This window comes from Magnolia sinica, chromosome 5 (assembly GCF_029962835.1).
Source record: "Magnolia sinica isolate HGM2019 chromosome 5, MsV1, whole genome shotgun sequence".
In the NCBI taxonomy this organism is placed as follows: domain Eukaryota; kingdom Viridiplantae; phylum Streptophyta; class Magnoliopsida; order Magnoliales; family Magnoliaceae; genus Magnolia; species Magnolia sinica.
In genome coordinates, this window is record NC_080577.1 from 100,208,230 (window position 1) to 100,224,280 (window position 16,051).

General features: G+C 41.1%; 1 protein-coding gene across 6 annotated transcripts in view; it reads left to right on the top strand.

Annotated features, from left to right (window-relative positions):
- LOC131246431 (serine carboxypeptidase-like 13) overlaps positions 1 to 16,051 on the top strand; it is a 101,914-nt gene that overhangs the window by 11,679 nt on the left and 74,184 nt on the right. For all 6 annotated transcript variants that reach the window (XM_058246553.1, XM_058246554.1, XM_058246557.1 and 3 more), the window contains exon 2: positions 234 to 379. In XM_058246553.1, coding sequence (XP_058102536.1) covers positions 234 to 379 — 146 coding nt within the window. The remainder of the gene's footprint in view (positions 1 to 233; positions 380 to 16,051) is intronic.

A 16,051-nucleotide genomic window follows, 5' to 3' on the forward strand; every position in this document is an offset into this window, starting at 1 on the left:
GACTCATTTCTTGGGCCATGCCCCAAATTAATGAGTTGGAAAAACTGATATACGGGAGTGGAATGCAATATGTAAATCAAGGTGGGCCCCACGGTAAGGGAAACACCCACTCCGTTGTTTCCCGGGTGATACCTAATCCGTTCCCTTTGCAATTCATGTGTCCACGATATGGAATGTCGTGGTTATCAGAACATCTCTGAGGTTGTCTGTTTGGTTCTTTACAAACAATGCAGATATATCACCATAGATGAGAGGAATGAGAACAGACTCTTTTACTACTTGGTGGAGTCTCAGAGGAATCCAAGAGAGGACCCCCTTATGCTGTGGCTCCCAGGAGGCCCTGGTTTCTCAGGACTAGCAGCCATGACATATCATATAGGTGAAAAAAATCTTCCCTCTTCATGCCCATGGATATAATTAGCTTATACATTTGAAACCCATGATTTAATTATAGAAATGTTGTTATAACGTACTGTGCATGGCCCATGCAACCAAAAATCTCCAAGATTATAAGGTGCTAACCGTAGAATCTTTAACCTTTTATTTGTTAATGGGAATCATTACTATCTTGTTCCATTGTTTCCTTATATTGAATGGTTTAAGGTTAGTGCATTTGGAAGATTTTTGGTGCATAGGTTGTTGTATTTTGTTTCAAAAATAACAAAAAATAGAAATTTTGAATTTTTCATTTTTCATATGTATTTTAAATTTGGTTGCTTTTGTGTTATGGGTTTAGTCCCAAATCGAATTTATTTAAGGAAATTTTCATGTTTATAAGATTGACTTTTAATACCTTGAGACATGGGCCCCATTCAGGGGTATGTAAATTTAGTCTTGTAGAGGGCTATGCTAATAGCTTTAATTTATACCATTGACCACATGTGTGCGCAAACCGGGCCGACCCGAGTTAAACTGCAAGTGGTTCGAGCCTGCGTAGAGTGACTGCACCACTGGGACCGGGTTATATTCATTGTATCCTAAAGGTCGATTGCTTTGAAAACTTCTTTTTTTTAAAAAAATAAAATAAAAAAAGAAAGAAAGAAAAAGAAAGGGGGTTGTATATTAAAATCAAAAAAGATTTACAGAACATTATTGAGGGACTCCTGGGACAAAAAGGAATTAGGAGAGTCAGGACAACCCTGTACAAAAAAGTACAAAAGAGAGCACAACCCTTAGGTCTCTCTCAAAGAGACAAGACCCAACTTATCTAATCTATAAAGACCTTTAACTCTAATCGGGAGTTCCGAGAAAGAAAGGTACATGGAATGATGTTGGGACGAGGCAGCTGCCTTAGCCAGCTCATTAGCAGGGTTGTTACCTTCCCTCGGAATAAGGAAAATCACAAAGGTGCCCCTGATTCTTAAATCTCTAATCCTCGACCACCAATATCTCCATTTCCAAGCTAGGGAAGATTTACCAATGAATGCGTCCACCATGCATTTAGAATCAGATTCCAGAAAGATCCGATTGTAACCCCGGCTCACACAAATAGACATAACATCATAAAGGGCCTGGAGTTCCGCTCTATTGTTGGTGCCCATTCCATAACCATGGGAGAAAGCAAAGAGAAGGGAGCCAGAAGAGTCTCTTCCAATCCCACCTCCCCCAGATGGGCCCAGATTACCCAAAGCGGCACCATCGACATTCACCTTAATCCAACCTCCTTGTGGTCTGGACCACTTGACCACTTGAAACGATTTAGCTGTAGGGGGCATTGACGAATGCCAAGACGTTGGAGGAGATAGAGGTCATACCAGCTAAATGATGTAGCGCCAGGGAGGTCACAGTTGATCCTGGTGAGCCATCAACTAATGCGGTTGACAATATTTTGCACGGAGGGGTGGATATTTTCAAAATGAGTCGCATTTCTTGCCTTCCATAGCTCACAGAGGATCAGACAAGGAATGATACACTGGATTTTAGATGGGTTCCTACGAAGGGGTTGGGCTTGCCACCAAGAGGAAAGCCGCTCCCAAACCGATTGCTGTTGGGGAAGGTGGAAGCTGAAAATACCGTTGAAATATGCCCACACTCTGTCAGCAAGGGGCCCTTTGATAAAGAGGTGGTTGATGGTTTCTGGATGGGGAATAGACAAAGGGAGATCGTGGCCACAACAGCAACATTTCGACACAAGTCTGATTCCTCTCTGCCGAATTCTATCATCTGTTGGAACCGCTCATTGGGTCAATCGCCATACAAACATTGATATTTTTAAGGGAAGAAGAGGGTTCCAAATTTTATCTGCCCACACCATTATGTGGTTCCTTGATCTGTAAAGATTCCAACCAGTTTTAACAAAGAAGTTACCCGTGCAGTCGAGAAGCCAAAACCGCTCATCCCGGGCTGACGAAGTGCAGAAGCCACCTGCGGTTATGTGGTGAATAATCTCCTCAGGTAGAAGACAAGAGACATGACTTCGAATTAACGGACCTTCCTGATTGAGGACTTCCTTAACCGACAGGGGAAGAATATCCGCAGGGATGGAATTGAGGGTGAAATTTGCCAGAGGGCCAAGGCCTGGCAAGTTACAGCTCCAAAAGTTCATCTCCCCCAGGCCGACGAACCATTGAGAAGCATTGTCAATAATCTGGGGCATTTTTACTACCTGTTTCCATAAAGGAGAAGAGCCATACTAATGGACGGAGCCAGATTCAACGGGCTATGGTTGACCGTATTTTGATGTAACAAAAGCAGCCCAGAGGCTGGGAACGTTGCTGCATAGAAGTGTCCAAGCGAAATTAAGGCACAGTGCTTTGAGGACATCTCTAAGACTGCGGATTCCCAGGCCTCCCTCCTCTTTTGGATGAACAATCCCATTCCAGCTGAGCCAATGGAGTTTCTTTTTACCATCTTGCCAGCCCCAGAAAAAATCTGCCATTGTCGCTTCAATTTTATCCAGAATCTGTGAAGGGATAGATGCTACTGCCATCGAGTGAATTGGGATGCTACTGAGGACATGGTTGATGAGCGTACATCTGCCGGCCTGGGACAGGTAATGCGCTGACCAGCCAAGGATTCTAGTCTCGATCTTAGCTAACAATGGGAGGAAGAGAGAGCTACTGCTCCTTCTAGTGAACAAGGGGATGCCAAGATAAGTGAAAGGGGCTGACAAGCCACATATGCCGAAAATTCTTCCAATCAGTCTCTTTCTAGTAGGAGGAAGACAGGGAGCATGGAAGAAACAACTTTTCAAGAGGTTTATCTTTTGGCCTGATACTGACTGGTATGCGTAGAGGAAGCTGGCCGTAGCCACAATTGATGACCTACTCTTATTTAGGAACAACATCGTATCGTCTGCATAAAGAAGATGCGTAATTTGATTGTAGCCACGCTTTATTTTGAAAGGAGAACAAGTACCACTAGCAATCAGATTTGAGAAGCCTTTTCCAAGAACTTCCGTGGCTAGGATGAATAGACTGGGGGAAAGCGGGTCACCTTGGCGCAGCCCTCTGGAAGATTTGAAGAAAGTAGCACCTTCCTTGTTGATTAAGACTGAGAACCATATGTTGTTCCAACATTTCTCCACCATATTTATCCAACAGTTTCCGAAACCGAAACGTTCTAATACCCGTTTTAGAAACTCTCATTCAATTCTATCATATGCCTTTTTCATGTCGAGTTTTAGGATTATGTTACCTCCACAAACTTTTCGACCGATATCACGATAAATTTCCTGACCTAAGGCGATACTCTCAGCAATCAATCTATCTTTAACAAAAGCCCCTTGTTCAAGCGAAATTAATTTGGAGGAGAGTGGCGAGTCTAGAAGCAATGACCTTTGCAAAGATTTTATAGACACAGTTACATAAACTTATCGGTCTAAAGTCTAAGAATCTCTTGGGGCCTGTTACTTTTGGGATCATGCAAATCAGAGTAGTGGTGAACGCACGTGGGAGATTGCCCCCCTAAAACAAATGGATGACTGCCTGGAGGATGTCCGTACCCATGGTATCCCAGCATCCAACAAAAAAGGCAGTAGAGAGGCCGTTCAGGCCAGGGGCCCCATTGATTGGGATGGCCATGACCGCGTCTTTGACCTCAACCATGGAGGGGAGGTGCATCAAGATCTCATTGTCAGCAGCAGACAATAGTGTAGGAATGTTAGCCAGAAGATGATCATCTTGCGAGAGGTGTTCCAAGTGAAAGAGCTGCGCGAAATGCTCAACCGCTGTAGCTTTGATCTGGGTAGGGTCTGACGTGCTCAAACCAGAATCGAGCTGAATCTCAGAGATGATGGCCCGCCTGGATCTTTCAATGGCTTGTAAGTGGAAATATTTGGTGTTTCGGTCTCCTTTCGTCAACTAGTTATTACGGAATTTTTGCTTCCAGAAAATCTCTTCTACTAGCTCCATGTTGGCCAAATGACATCTAGCTTCGGAGAGAGAGGACTGATTGATATTGGTGGAGGCGAGCTGCGCTTGATTCTCCAAAGAAGCTAGATTCTGTTCGACTGCCTTGATATTTTGGAACACATTTCCGTAAACATTTCTATTCCATTCCTTTAATCTGCACTTGACCTTCTTGATTTTTAGCAAGAGGTTTGTCATGAGCTGATCAGCCAGGTCCTCCAACCAAGCGTCCTGAACCACCTGATTAAAGCCCTGGTGTAGCATCTACATCCTTTGGAATCGAAACGGTTTGGCTGAGGGAGAGGGGCTCCTGAGAGATGTCAGGAGGAGAGAAGAGTGATCAGAGTTAACCCGGGGCAGATGCTAAACCTGGAATTGAGGAAAACGAGAAACCCAGTCGCAGTTGCAAAAGACTCTATCAAGTCTTGCCCACACTTGGGAGGCTGTTAAGGAAATCTGGATTGCTTTGAAAACTTGTTACACTTGAGATGCTATCAAAGGGGAGCAAATTCGATTTCAAGTTCAGTGACTCACACCACGCCTCGACTAAATTCTATAAATCTTTTATCTCATTTCTCTCTCTCTCTCTCTCTCTCTCTCTCTCTCTCTCTCTCTCTCGGTTTTTGATTTTTAATAGTTTATTTGATTCAACCAAATTAATCAAACAAATTTCAAATTGAATTTATTGAATTAAATAGACTATGACTACCGTAATACTTAATAATTTCACCGAGTTGGCCAAAATCGAACTATTCACTAGACAACACTTTAAATAATGAAAATGAAAGGTTATGTTTGCATTGACTACCCTTAAAGTTTTATACATATTGACTGAATCATTCACTATACATCAAACAAATTAAACTGAAGTAGCGGATGAAAATAATTGTAAAAATTATATTTTAAACTCTTTGTCCAACGAGTTATATGATGTGTATACTTCTTATGAGTTTATTAAGGAAATCTGGATTACTTTGGAAAAGAAGTACGTTATATAAAATGCTAGTACTAAGAAACATGTAATCGTCAATTTCCTTTACTATGAAATGATAGATGATAAACCTGTCATAAATTAAATTCATGGTTTTCAAAATTTAGTTTATGAACTATCATCACAAGAAATTAAGTTGGATAAAGTATTTTTGTTTAGAGCGTTTATAGAAAAACTATCACCCTCCTGGAAATAATATAAGGGTGGGGTAGATGGCTAAGGGGGTTTATGATGTTTTTGAATTGGTAAGGATACTTGATTGTAGATGATTGAAATGTGAATGTAAGCAGGGTATTTATAGCCCTCCAGTGCAGTTTTCTAGTAATTTCTACAATGCTTGAGGTTAAAAAGGGTTTGGATGGCTGAGATTTGAGATTGCCATGTGGCTAAATCTCATGTGATAGTTTGGATTGCATAACGTGTAATTTTGGCTCAAGGGAGGGGCATTAGAGTAATTTTAAAGTTTTGCACATGCATAAAATAGGTAGAGAGGACAGTTGCACACGAATGGGTAGCTAGCTAAAGTACGGCCGGTGCCACGTAACGAGCAGCACCCTGGGTGCCACTCTTCGTTCCTTTTCTACTTCAGTTTTGGAGGGAGGTTCCTCCTATACATGTGGACAACTTCGGTCCTCCAAAGCTACCTTTTTGTTTCCCGTTTTCTTTGAATTAGGCTTTGAAATGGTTTTGGGCCAAAAATGAGTTTATAGACTTGCTTTGACAATGTGGGTTGACTGGGTAGGCTATGTGGGCTGACCGGGTGAGTTGACTCTATAGGTTAGGTTTTTCATAGAGCTTAAGTTTTGTGACCAGATTTAGAGTTTTGTCAGGTTACTGCGACTGAGTTTAACTGGGTTTGAGGGTTTCTAGGGTTTGGATATAGGGTTTTGGGTTTAAATTCAAGTTTTACTTAGACTTAATGATATGGATTGGGGTTTTTGGTTTGGATTAGGGTTTTGTTCAATCAAGCTTATCGGCCTGATGTGAGGTGTGTACATGCTCAAAAATGAATCAAGTCCAAATCTCATGTGGATCGCACAACAGTACACAGTGATCATTGATTATTAAAACTTCTTTTTATGGATCACAAAGGTTTTGGATAGCTGATATTTGTATTTTTCCTCCGCCCAACTTTGTGTGACTTTATCAACAGGTTGGATGACAAATAAACATTACTGTGACCTTATGAAGTTTTAAGTGGTGGACGTTGATCAGTGACCACTGTTTCCTGTGGTATGGTCCACTTGAGATTAGGATCCGAATCATTTTTGGGCCCATGCACTAAAATGATCCGGCAAAACGGATTCATGGGGTAGATATACAGCACATATATCAAGGTAGACCCATGGTCTGGGTTCCACCCAGATCCCTGGTTTAGGGCAAACAGGCATAGACCTTTCGTCAACATATTAGCTTTTACGTGGGCAATACCTTAGTGGGTGTTACCTTACCATGTGGGGCCTCACACTGCCCATCATTTCATGACATTATTGTTCACACCCCAAGTATAGGGTTGTGATGTAGTAATAAACTCGGTGAGACCGAGGTCGAATCCACAGGGACTGATACCTGTACGTTATCTGAAACCAAGTAGAACTAGAACTAGATTTAAGATGTGATATAAACCAAATAGAATTTAAGGAATAATTGTGGAATAATTATCTAAAACTTTAAGGAATTTAAAGGAAAGAAACTAGGGATTCAGAGGATCCACTTGTAGGGATCAGGGAGATCTTTTGCCTGCATCAAGAATCATGGAAATCAAACTGAACCTACTTGATCTAGTCTTCACAAGGTGAAAGGTATATGAATTAGAATGGATTCCATCATCTAACCATGCCCAGGAGACAAAGCAAACAACAGGATTAAACTAATTACCAACCAATCAATAATGTATGAAGATTAGGAAGGGTATTGCCATCCGACCATGCCCATGAGACGATGGTGAACAACAGGGCTTCCTGACGTCATAAACATTAAAAGGGAAAAGAAATATTCAAAGCCATTGCAGACCCATTGTAATTTCAGTCACAACAGACCATTAAAGACTAAGAAAAATATTCCTTTAATAATTAACTAAAATCAACATCAGTTCAGTCTAAACAAAAGGCACAAGCAAAAAGGTCCCCCATCACGCTGCAAGCTTCACCTCTTAGCCCTAGCTAAGAGGTTCAGCCCAACATGAATGGGCTGGATCCAAAACAAATACAATAGAAAGAAAAGAATAGAGAAAAAGAAAAAAACAAAAATTACTTTCCTAGCTCCCTGTCGAACATCCCACGTTGAAGCCTTCCAAAACGAGCCCTCCTGTTGCCTCTCTCTCTCTATCTGACGTCCCCTATTCAAGCATGACCTCTTCTCCACGTTTGGAACTCTTTTTATAGCTTTTGGAGTGGTGGAAATCGGAAGCGAAACTATCGCACGCGTAGCGAAAGCCTTTTCGCAGCCAAGTTCGGAGCTTCATAACTCTCGCGTTCCTTGCATTATTTCTGTAAAATTAGCATCTCTTGGAAGTGTTTTGGCTGGCCTACACGATGGACGGTTCAGATCTACCATATGATCAAAGATGGTGGGCCACAACTGCCTGGAAAGTCCGATTTCGCAGACGTGCGTAGCCGTACAAATTTTCGTAGCCGTGATCGGTGGGCCCCACAGAGGTATTTTCTGGAAAATCCACCTCGTCCATTGGATTCAGGACGAAATTTCGGTCAAGAATGGGTGGTTTTGAACGTCCATTGACGCGGCCCAGAGAAGAAATCACCTCAAAAATCGTTTTGAACGTCGCGCAGGACCGCCAGTTTGTGGCCTCTGTATCGCGCACGTGTGCTTGCATGGGTCCAAAAGTTTAGCAAGGTTTTATAGTAGTCGAGGCCCTCTACACGATGGACGGATTGGATCATCCACTGGGACAATGTGTGGGGCCCACTAGGGTCCGTAAAAATGGACAGTTCCGTCCGTTACACGGCGTGAAACGGCAATTGACGTATTTGGGAAGAAGACGCTGCTGACCTGTTTTGGTGCGGCTCGCATGCGTTGTGTACATTATGTACACGCTGTATAAACGGAGCTCATTGTGATGTTCTATCAAAATCTAAACCATCCATTTGTTTCCTCATCTTATTTAAACCGTCGAGACCAAAGTTGAGGCAGTTCCAGATATCAGGTGGGCCCAGAATCAACGGTTTATGGGCTGATCTGTCAGTTGGGGTACTTCCATAGTGATCCAAGGGCTGAAATTTGATATGTACGGTTAATTTATGGCCCTCAGGCCATATATGAAGTTTTGAGCCAATCAGATGACAAGAACTATGTGATCTTGCATTTTTCACCAATTTTGGGCCTCTTTAACGTGAATGGCCTGCTTTCCTCGGATCCTTGATGCATAATTCCATCGATCTTCGTCTTCTGGAGTCCGTCCCTTGCCTTGGGTGTCATCAGAGCGTTAAATCCATTCTTTTAGTACCTTTTTCCAGTCCAAGCTCGTGAATACACCCTGCATCACAAACATGATTAAATCAGGCCGTTAAACAATACTATGTTTGTAAATCTAGGTAACAACTGGGTCTGATATGCAATATTTGACCCTCAACACAACCCCCAACCAGCATTTTGCTAGTCCCGAGCAAAGTATGCGAAAAGTAAATTGAGAATTACAGGATAATTTCTACAACTCAAGGGATTTATGAAAAATAGTTCAGATACTCGAATTCTAAGATTCATGAATGTTGGCATTACTTTTTCCTGAAATCAAGCTCACGGTAAACTTCATAATCAAGTTCAAAATATTAGTCCATCAATTAAAATAATTCTAATTATTGAATTCCATGGATGTATAGTCCAATCTCGACTTGTCAACATTAAGATTCACCTTGATATTTAAGGATATCATTGGTAACAAATAAGAGAAATTACGATAACCCAACTTGGTTTACACCTTATCTTTTTATTCTTTTAATTTTTGATTTTTTTTTATTAGAAGTAACGCCAAGAAGAGGGATCAAATCCTCACCTACAGGGAGCAAACCTAAGGTAAAGACTGTACACCCAACTTTTTCACATCATTCATGGGGAATCGAATCCTCACCTATAGGGAGCAAACCTATGGTAAAGACTGTTCGCCCAATCCATTCAATTTCTCAAGTTGGTTCTTTTCATGTTTAGTGATTACCAAGTTAATCATTTAATATCGAACTGAAACCTTACTATGCAAGCGAGATGTGTCCTGCGAATTCATGACTCAATCAATGTTTACAATTTTAATAATGGATTAATAATTCAAACTTAGCTGTGAAATTTAATAGATAACTGAATCCAAGAGTCATGAAGTACCAACATCACACATCTTGAAATTCTAAGTGCCCTAGATGGCCTGTCAAAATCACTTCGACTTCATCAGAAATCCTGAAAAATTAAAAATTTTCACAACTTTTGCTCAAGACCAAGAAAACACTGATTAGGAAACCTAATCTCCCACCCCCAACCAAAAAATCTACATTGTCCTCAATGTAAAAAGAAATAAGCATGCAATGCACATGAGACAACGGAAAAATAGGAGGAGTGATGGAAAGATAGTACCTGGACAAAAAGAATCAAGAGGCTTTCCAAAGATATCTGCGTAAGAGCGGGTCAGCACGAGAGAGAAGGCAACACAAAAATAACAAAAATAAAATCCTACATATACCACTTTCGTAGGTGCTCTCATTGCATTTAGCGTATGCAACAAGCCTTTAAACCCCTAGGTTGCCCCTAGTGGACGAGTTGTAATCTCGTGAGGGTTTGCAGTAATGTTACCAACAAACATTGAAATGATAAAAACGACATGAAATGAAGAACTGGGTTACCTCCCAGGAGCGCTAAGTTTACCGTCTTCAGCCAGACAAATAAAGCAACTACCCTAGTCCTAAGAAAGCAAGGAAACACTACTGAGTCAAGCCGCAAGGTTCCTCTTTCGGCCAGTATCTTGATAAGTTTCTCAGTAAGTTCCTCAACAGGATCATCCAAAAGCCCTTTTTACAATAGGCTTGGACGCCTTGGAGCATGACCTTCCATAGAAACTTATGTACCTCATAAGAAATTTTTCGTTGAAGTGCTTGAGGTATCCATAGTATATACGATTCACCTGTGACAGAAGAAGTTTCAACATTAGTATCCCATAGTGAATTAGAAACTCCAGGTAGATAAAGTATAGAAAACTTCACAAGAAGTAATGTAGTCTCAACACATTCCGAAGTGTCAGACTTCGGTTCAATTTTCAGCTCCTCCTCCCTTAATGGTAAACATTCAGGATCTGTGGAAGAAGGGGCTTCAAAGTAAGGGTTCTCTCGGTCAGTGATGACTACCGAGATGTTGTCTTGAAAGGCATTCACTATGTCTCTTATCATAGGATCATTTGAATCTGCAAAGTGTGCCAAACAATCATCAAAAGAGTTGGGACATTCAGCTGAGGGTGACTCATTTTCCATATTAAAACTTGTGATGATCTGCCCAAAGAATCCATTGTCTTTAAAGGTAAACGGAGGTGTGCTCTCTTGCTCCAGCCCTACACAGATAGATTGAAAATCAATAGGAGAAGCATCGATGTGATCACTTTGTTCATTGAAACTACTCAATCGAGGTGTTGAATTGTCAAATGTGTACAGCTCAGATGGTGGCCTCAACTTAGTGGTTTCAATTTCCAAGGTCGTAGCGAGCAACTCGTCCTTCTCCCAAATCACATCATCATTTAATTCAGAGGAGTGGTCCAAACATGTTTCACAAGAGTTAGAAGGGTTGATTGTAAGGGGCTCATCCTCTACCTTAAAATCAGACATGTCAGGTGAGGGGAGTGGCTCATTATAACCGACCACTTCATGTACATCTTGATCATTGACCTGGACTAAACTTGAGATTGATTCTAGGGGATTTTGGGCTGTACATTCATGATCATCATCCCAATACTCATCATATTCTAGTTCAGTGCAGTGCACATTTGGGGTGAGTTCACTTTCCTCGCATTCTATTCCCAGATTGGGTTGAGGTTCACATAAACCAACATCTCCCTCATCATTGAAATCTAGTGTATCCTGTGAGTGAAGTATATCATCATCATTATATTCGAAAGACACCCATGTATCTCCACCATTCTTTTGAACGGTCATTAAGATTGACTCATCGGGGAATTAAACCGTATGCTCATTAATGGAATCCAACTCCTCATTCCAAATTTCAGATTTCTTCAAAAGCGAGTGAGGATCATTTTCCTCGCATTGTATTTCTGGATTGGATTGTAGTTGGGATGAGCGAGCTTCCTCTATCCTATCGAGGCGCGAATTGAGTGCTTCCATTGCTTTTCTAATTTCAGCAAGAGACTGCAATGAATTCTCTTGGATCGTTTCTGGTTGGTTCTCAAAGGTAGGGTATTCAAGAGAATAATCATTACAACATGTTGTTGGTTCATCTTCCCAGTTTTGATGGTTCCACTGGTTATAGTCATACTGATCATACATGGGAGAACATGATGGTTGATAATAATCCTCATTCCCATAATTATGATCGTATACAGACCTATTAGCCGATGGAGCATAACGTTCTAGTCGGTTCTCAATGTCTGTTCTCGATGGAGAAAAATCTTGAGGTATACGTTGAATTCCACAACCCTCAGGCATTCCCCAATATCTCTTATCCATCTCGGCATATGCACGTACCCACGCTTCCATAGTAGAACCCTAACTCTGAGTCTAATTCTAAGAAAAATAGAAGAAAAATCCTACAGAAGTATGGAAAGTAAGAGGAGGAGAAGTTAGAAAGAAGGTACCAAATGAGAAGTTCCTATGTTAAGATCCTGTAAAAGAAAACAATAGAAAGTTAGTTTCTAAAAAAGGAAAGTTCCCTAAACCTAGAAGCTAAGTTAGTTTCTAAAAAGAAGACCTGGAATTAGAAAGTCTCTAAAATAGAAAATCGAAGCCTAAAAATAAAATAAATGAAAGATGAGTTAGTTTCTAAAATTAGGAAGAATTTCTAAAAAGGGAAATAATTATCCTAGTTTCTAAAAATAAAAGATGAAAGTTTAAAAATAAACTAGTTCCTAAAAATAGAAAAAAATACTAGAAAATAGAATATTTTCAAAACTCAAATTCTAATTCTAAAAATAGAAAAAGTAGAGGAATTAGAAAGGGATTACCAGTTTAGAAGTTATTTCAGGATCCTACAAAACAGGAAAACAGGTTAGTTTTTTAAAAATAAAATAATAGTTTCTAAAAATAAAATAAAATAAAAACATTTAACCTAAAGTTAGTAAAATCCTAATCTTAACCTAATTCTAAAACTAATTAATCCCAGAAAACGTAACTGTCAGTCCCCGGCAATGGCGCCAAAAACTTGTTCACTCCCCAAGTATAGGGTTGTGATGTAGTAATAAACTCGGTAAGACCGAGGTCGAATCCACAGGGACTGATACCTGTACGTTATCTGAAACCAAGTAGAACTAGAACTAGATTTAAGATATGATCTAAACCAAATAGAATTTAAGGAATAATTGTGGAATAATTATCTAAAACTTTAAGGAATTTAAAGGAAAGAAACTAGGGATTCAGACGATCCACTTGTAGGGATCAGGAAGATATTTTGCCTGCATCAAGGATTATGGAAATCAAACTGAACCTTCTTGATCTAGTCTTCACAAGATGAAAGGTATATGAATTAGAATGGATTCCATCATCTAACCATGCCTAGGAGACAAAGCAAACAACAGGATTAAACTAATTACCAACCAATCAATAATGTATGAAGATTAGGAAGGGTATCGCCATCCTACCATGCCCATGGGACAATGATGAACAACAGGAGTTCCTGACGTCATAAACATTAAAAGGGAAAAGAAATATTCAAAGCCATTGCAAACCTATTGTAATTTCAGTCACAACAGACCATTAAAGACTAAGAAAAATATTCCTTTAATAATCAACTAAAATCAACATCAGTTCAGTCTAAACAAAAGGCACAAGCAAAAAGGTCCCCCATCACGCTGCAAGCTTCACCTCTTAGCCCTAGCTAAGAGGTTCAGCCCAACATGAATGGGCTGGATCCAAAACAAATACAATAGAAAGAAAAGAATAGAAAAAGGAAAAAAACAAAAATTACTTTCCTAGCTCCCTGTCGAACATCCCATGTTGAAGCCTTCCAAAACGAGCCCTCCTGTTGCCTCTCTCTCTATCTGACGTCCCCTATTCAAGCCTGACCTCTTCTCCACGTTTGAAACTCTTTTTATAGCTTTTGGAGTGGTGGAAATCGGATTTGGGAAGCTATCGCACGCGCAGCGAAAGCCTTTTCGCAGCCAAGTTCGGGGCTTCATAACTCTCGCGTTCCTTGCATTATTTCTGTAAAATCAGCGTCTCTTGGAAGTGTTTTGGCTGGCCTACACGATGGACGGTTCAGATCTACCATATGATCAAAGATGGTGGGCCACAACTGCCTGGAAAGTCTGATTTCGCGGACGTGCGTAGCCTTTCGCACGTCCTTCGTAGCCGTGATCGGTGGGCCCCACAGAGGTATTTTCAGAGAAATCCACCCCGTCCATTAGATTCAGGACGAAATTTCAGTCAAGAATGGGTGGTTTTGAACGTCCATTGACGCGGCCCAGAGAAGATATCACCTCAAAAATCGTTTTGAACGTCGCAGGACCGCCAGATTGTGGCCTCTATATCGCGCACGTGTGCTTGCATGGGTCCAAAAGTTAAGCAAGGTTTTGTAGTAGTCGAGGCCCTCTACACGATGGATGGTTTGGATTATCCACTGGGACAATGTGTGGGGCCCACTAGCGCCTGCAAAAACGGACAGTTCCGTCCGTTACACGGCGTGAAACGGCAATTGCCGTATTTGGGAAGAAGACGCTGCTGACCTGTTTTGGTGCGGCTCGCATGCGTTGTGTACATTATGTACACGCTGTATAAACGGAGCTCATTGTGATGTGCTATCAAAATCTAAACCATCCCTTTGTTTCCTCAGCTTATTTAAACCGCCGAGACCGAAGTTGGATAGTTCCAGATATCAGGTGGGCCCAGAATCAATGGTTTATGGGCTGATCTGTCAGTTGGGGTACTTCCATAGTGATCCGAGGGCTGAAATTTGATATGTACGGTTAATTTATGGCCCTCAGGCCATGTATGAAGTTTTGAGCCAATCAGATGGCAAGAACTATGTGATCTTGCATTTTTCACCAATTTCGGGCCTCTTTAACGTGAATGGCCTGCTTTCCTCGGATCCTTGATGCATAATTCCATCGATCTTCGTCTCCTGGAGTCCGTCCCTTGCCTTGGGTGTCATCAGAGCGTTAAATCCATGCTTTTAGTACCCTTTTCCAGTCCAAGCTCGTGAATACACCCTGCATCACAAACATGATTAAATCAGGCCGTTAAACAATACTATGTTTGTAAATCCAGGTAACAACTGGGTCTGATATGCAATATTTGACCCTCAACAATTAAAAAAAAATTAAGCAGATTCAAATATCCAATGGACCACACCACCGTAAAAATTGGTGAATGACCATTTAAAACTTTTTGTAGGCCCCAGAAGTTTTAGATCAAATTGACATTTGTATTTTCCTTTTATCCAGATCCGTTTGACCTTATTAATAGGTTAGATGGAAAATAAAAATTACATATTTTTGGATCGAAAATAAATATTACATATTTTCTTACGGTGGGCCTGGGAAGTTTTTAAGAACCAGCTTTCAATCACCACTGTTTCCTGTGTTGTAGTCCGCCTGAGATTTGGATCTGCCTAAATTTTGGGACCACCTTATAAAATCGGCCAAAAAACGGATGGACGGGATTGATATATAACACATTATCAAGGTGGGCCCCACAGTAAGGGCAACACCCACTAAGGTGCTACCTGGGTAATACTTAATCTGCTCCCCTTCCAAACCAACTTTGTCCAAACCTGCAAACTACCCCAGCTGCACCACACTCTCCTTCAGCACCACATGAAGCAGGGAATGTCGTACATGGACATCGATTGCATTTTTTTTGTTTTTTTTTCCACACGTGCATTCAAACCCCCACACACTCACACCACGGTCGGATTTCACCACAGTGGATTGCCGATTTAGGCTGCCAATAGTTGCCGCTACTGGACAGTGCTCCATGGCCCCACCATGATATATGTGTTTTATCTGCGCCCTCCATTTATTTTTCCAGATCATTTTAAGGCATGAGCCAAAAAATGAGGCAGATCCAAATCTCATGTGGACCACACAACATGAAACAGTGGTGATTGAACAAGAGGTTTTTTAACGGTGGGCATTCAATCACCACTGTTTCATGTGTTGTGGTCCAGGTGAAATTTGGAACTGCCTCATTTTTGGGCTCATGCCCTAAAATGATTTGAAACAAAAAAAGGATGGACGGCGTCAATAAAACACATACATCATGGTGGGGCCCATAGAGCACCATTTAGTAGCCACGGGCCATTCACAGCGCCATTAGGCAATCTACGTCCTTTGTGCATATAGTAGGAAGCCAAACATAGAGCTGACCACAAACTAAGCCAGCTCAAAAGCTAGGCTCTGAGTGGTTTGAAAAAGCTCGATGGGTTTGGATTGGTTCAAATAGAAGTTCAAACCAAATCAAGCCTTGGAGTCAAGCTCATTTAAGAAAACAAATTAAGCTCAAATCAAGAAAATAACTACTTAACTCGGCTTGAAGCTCGGCTTGATTCAGCTTGATTTGAT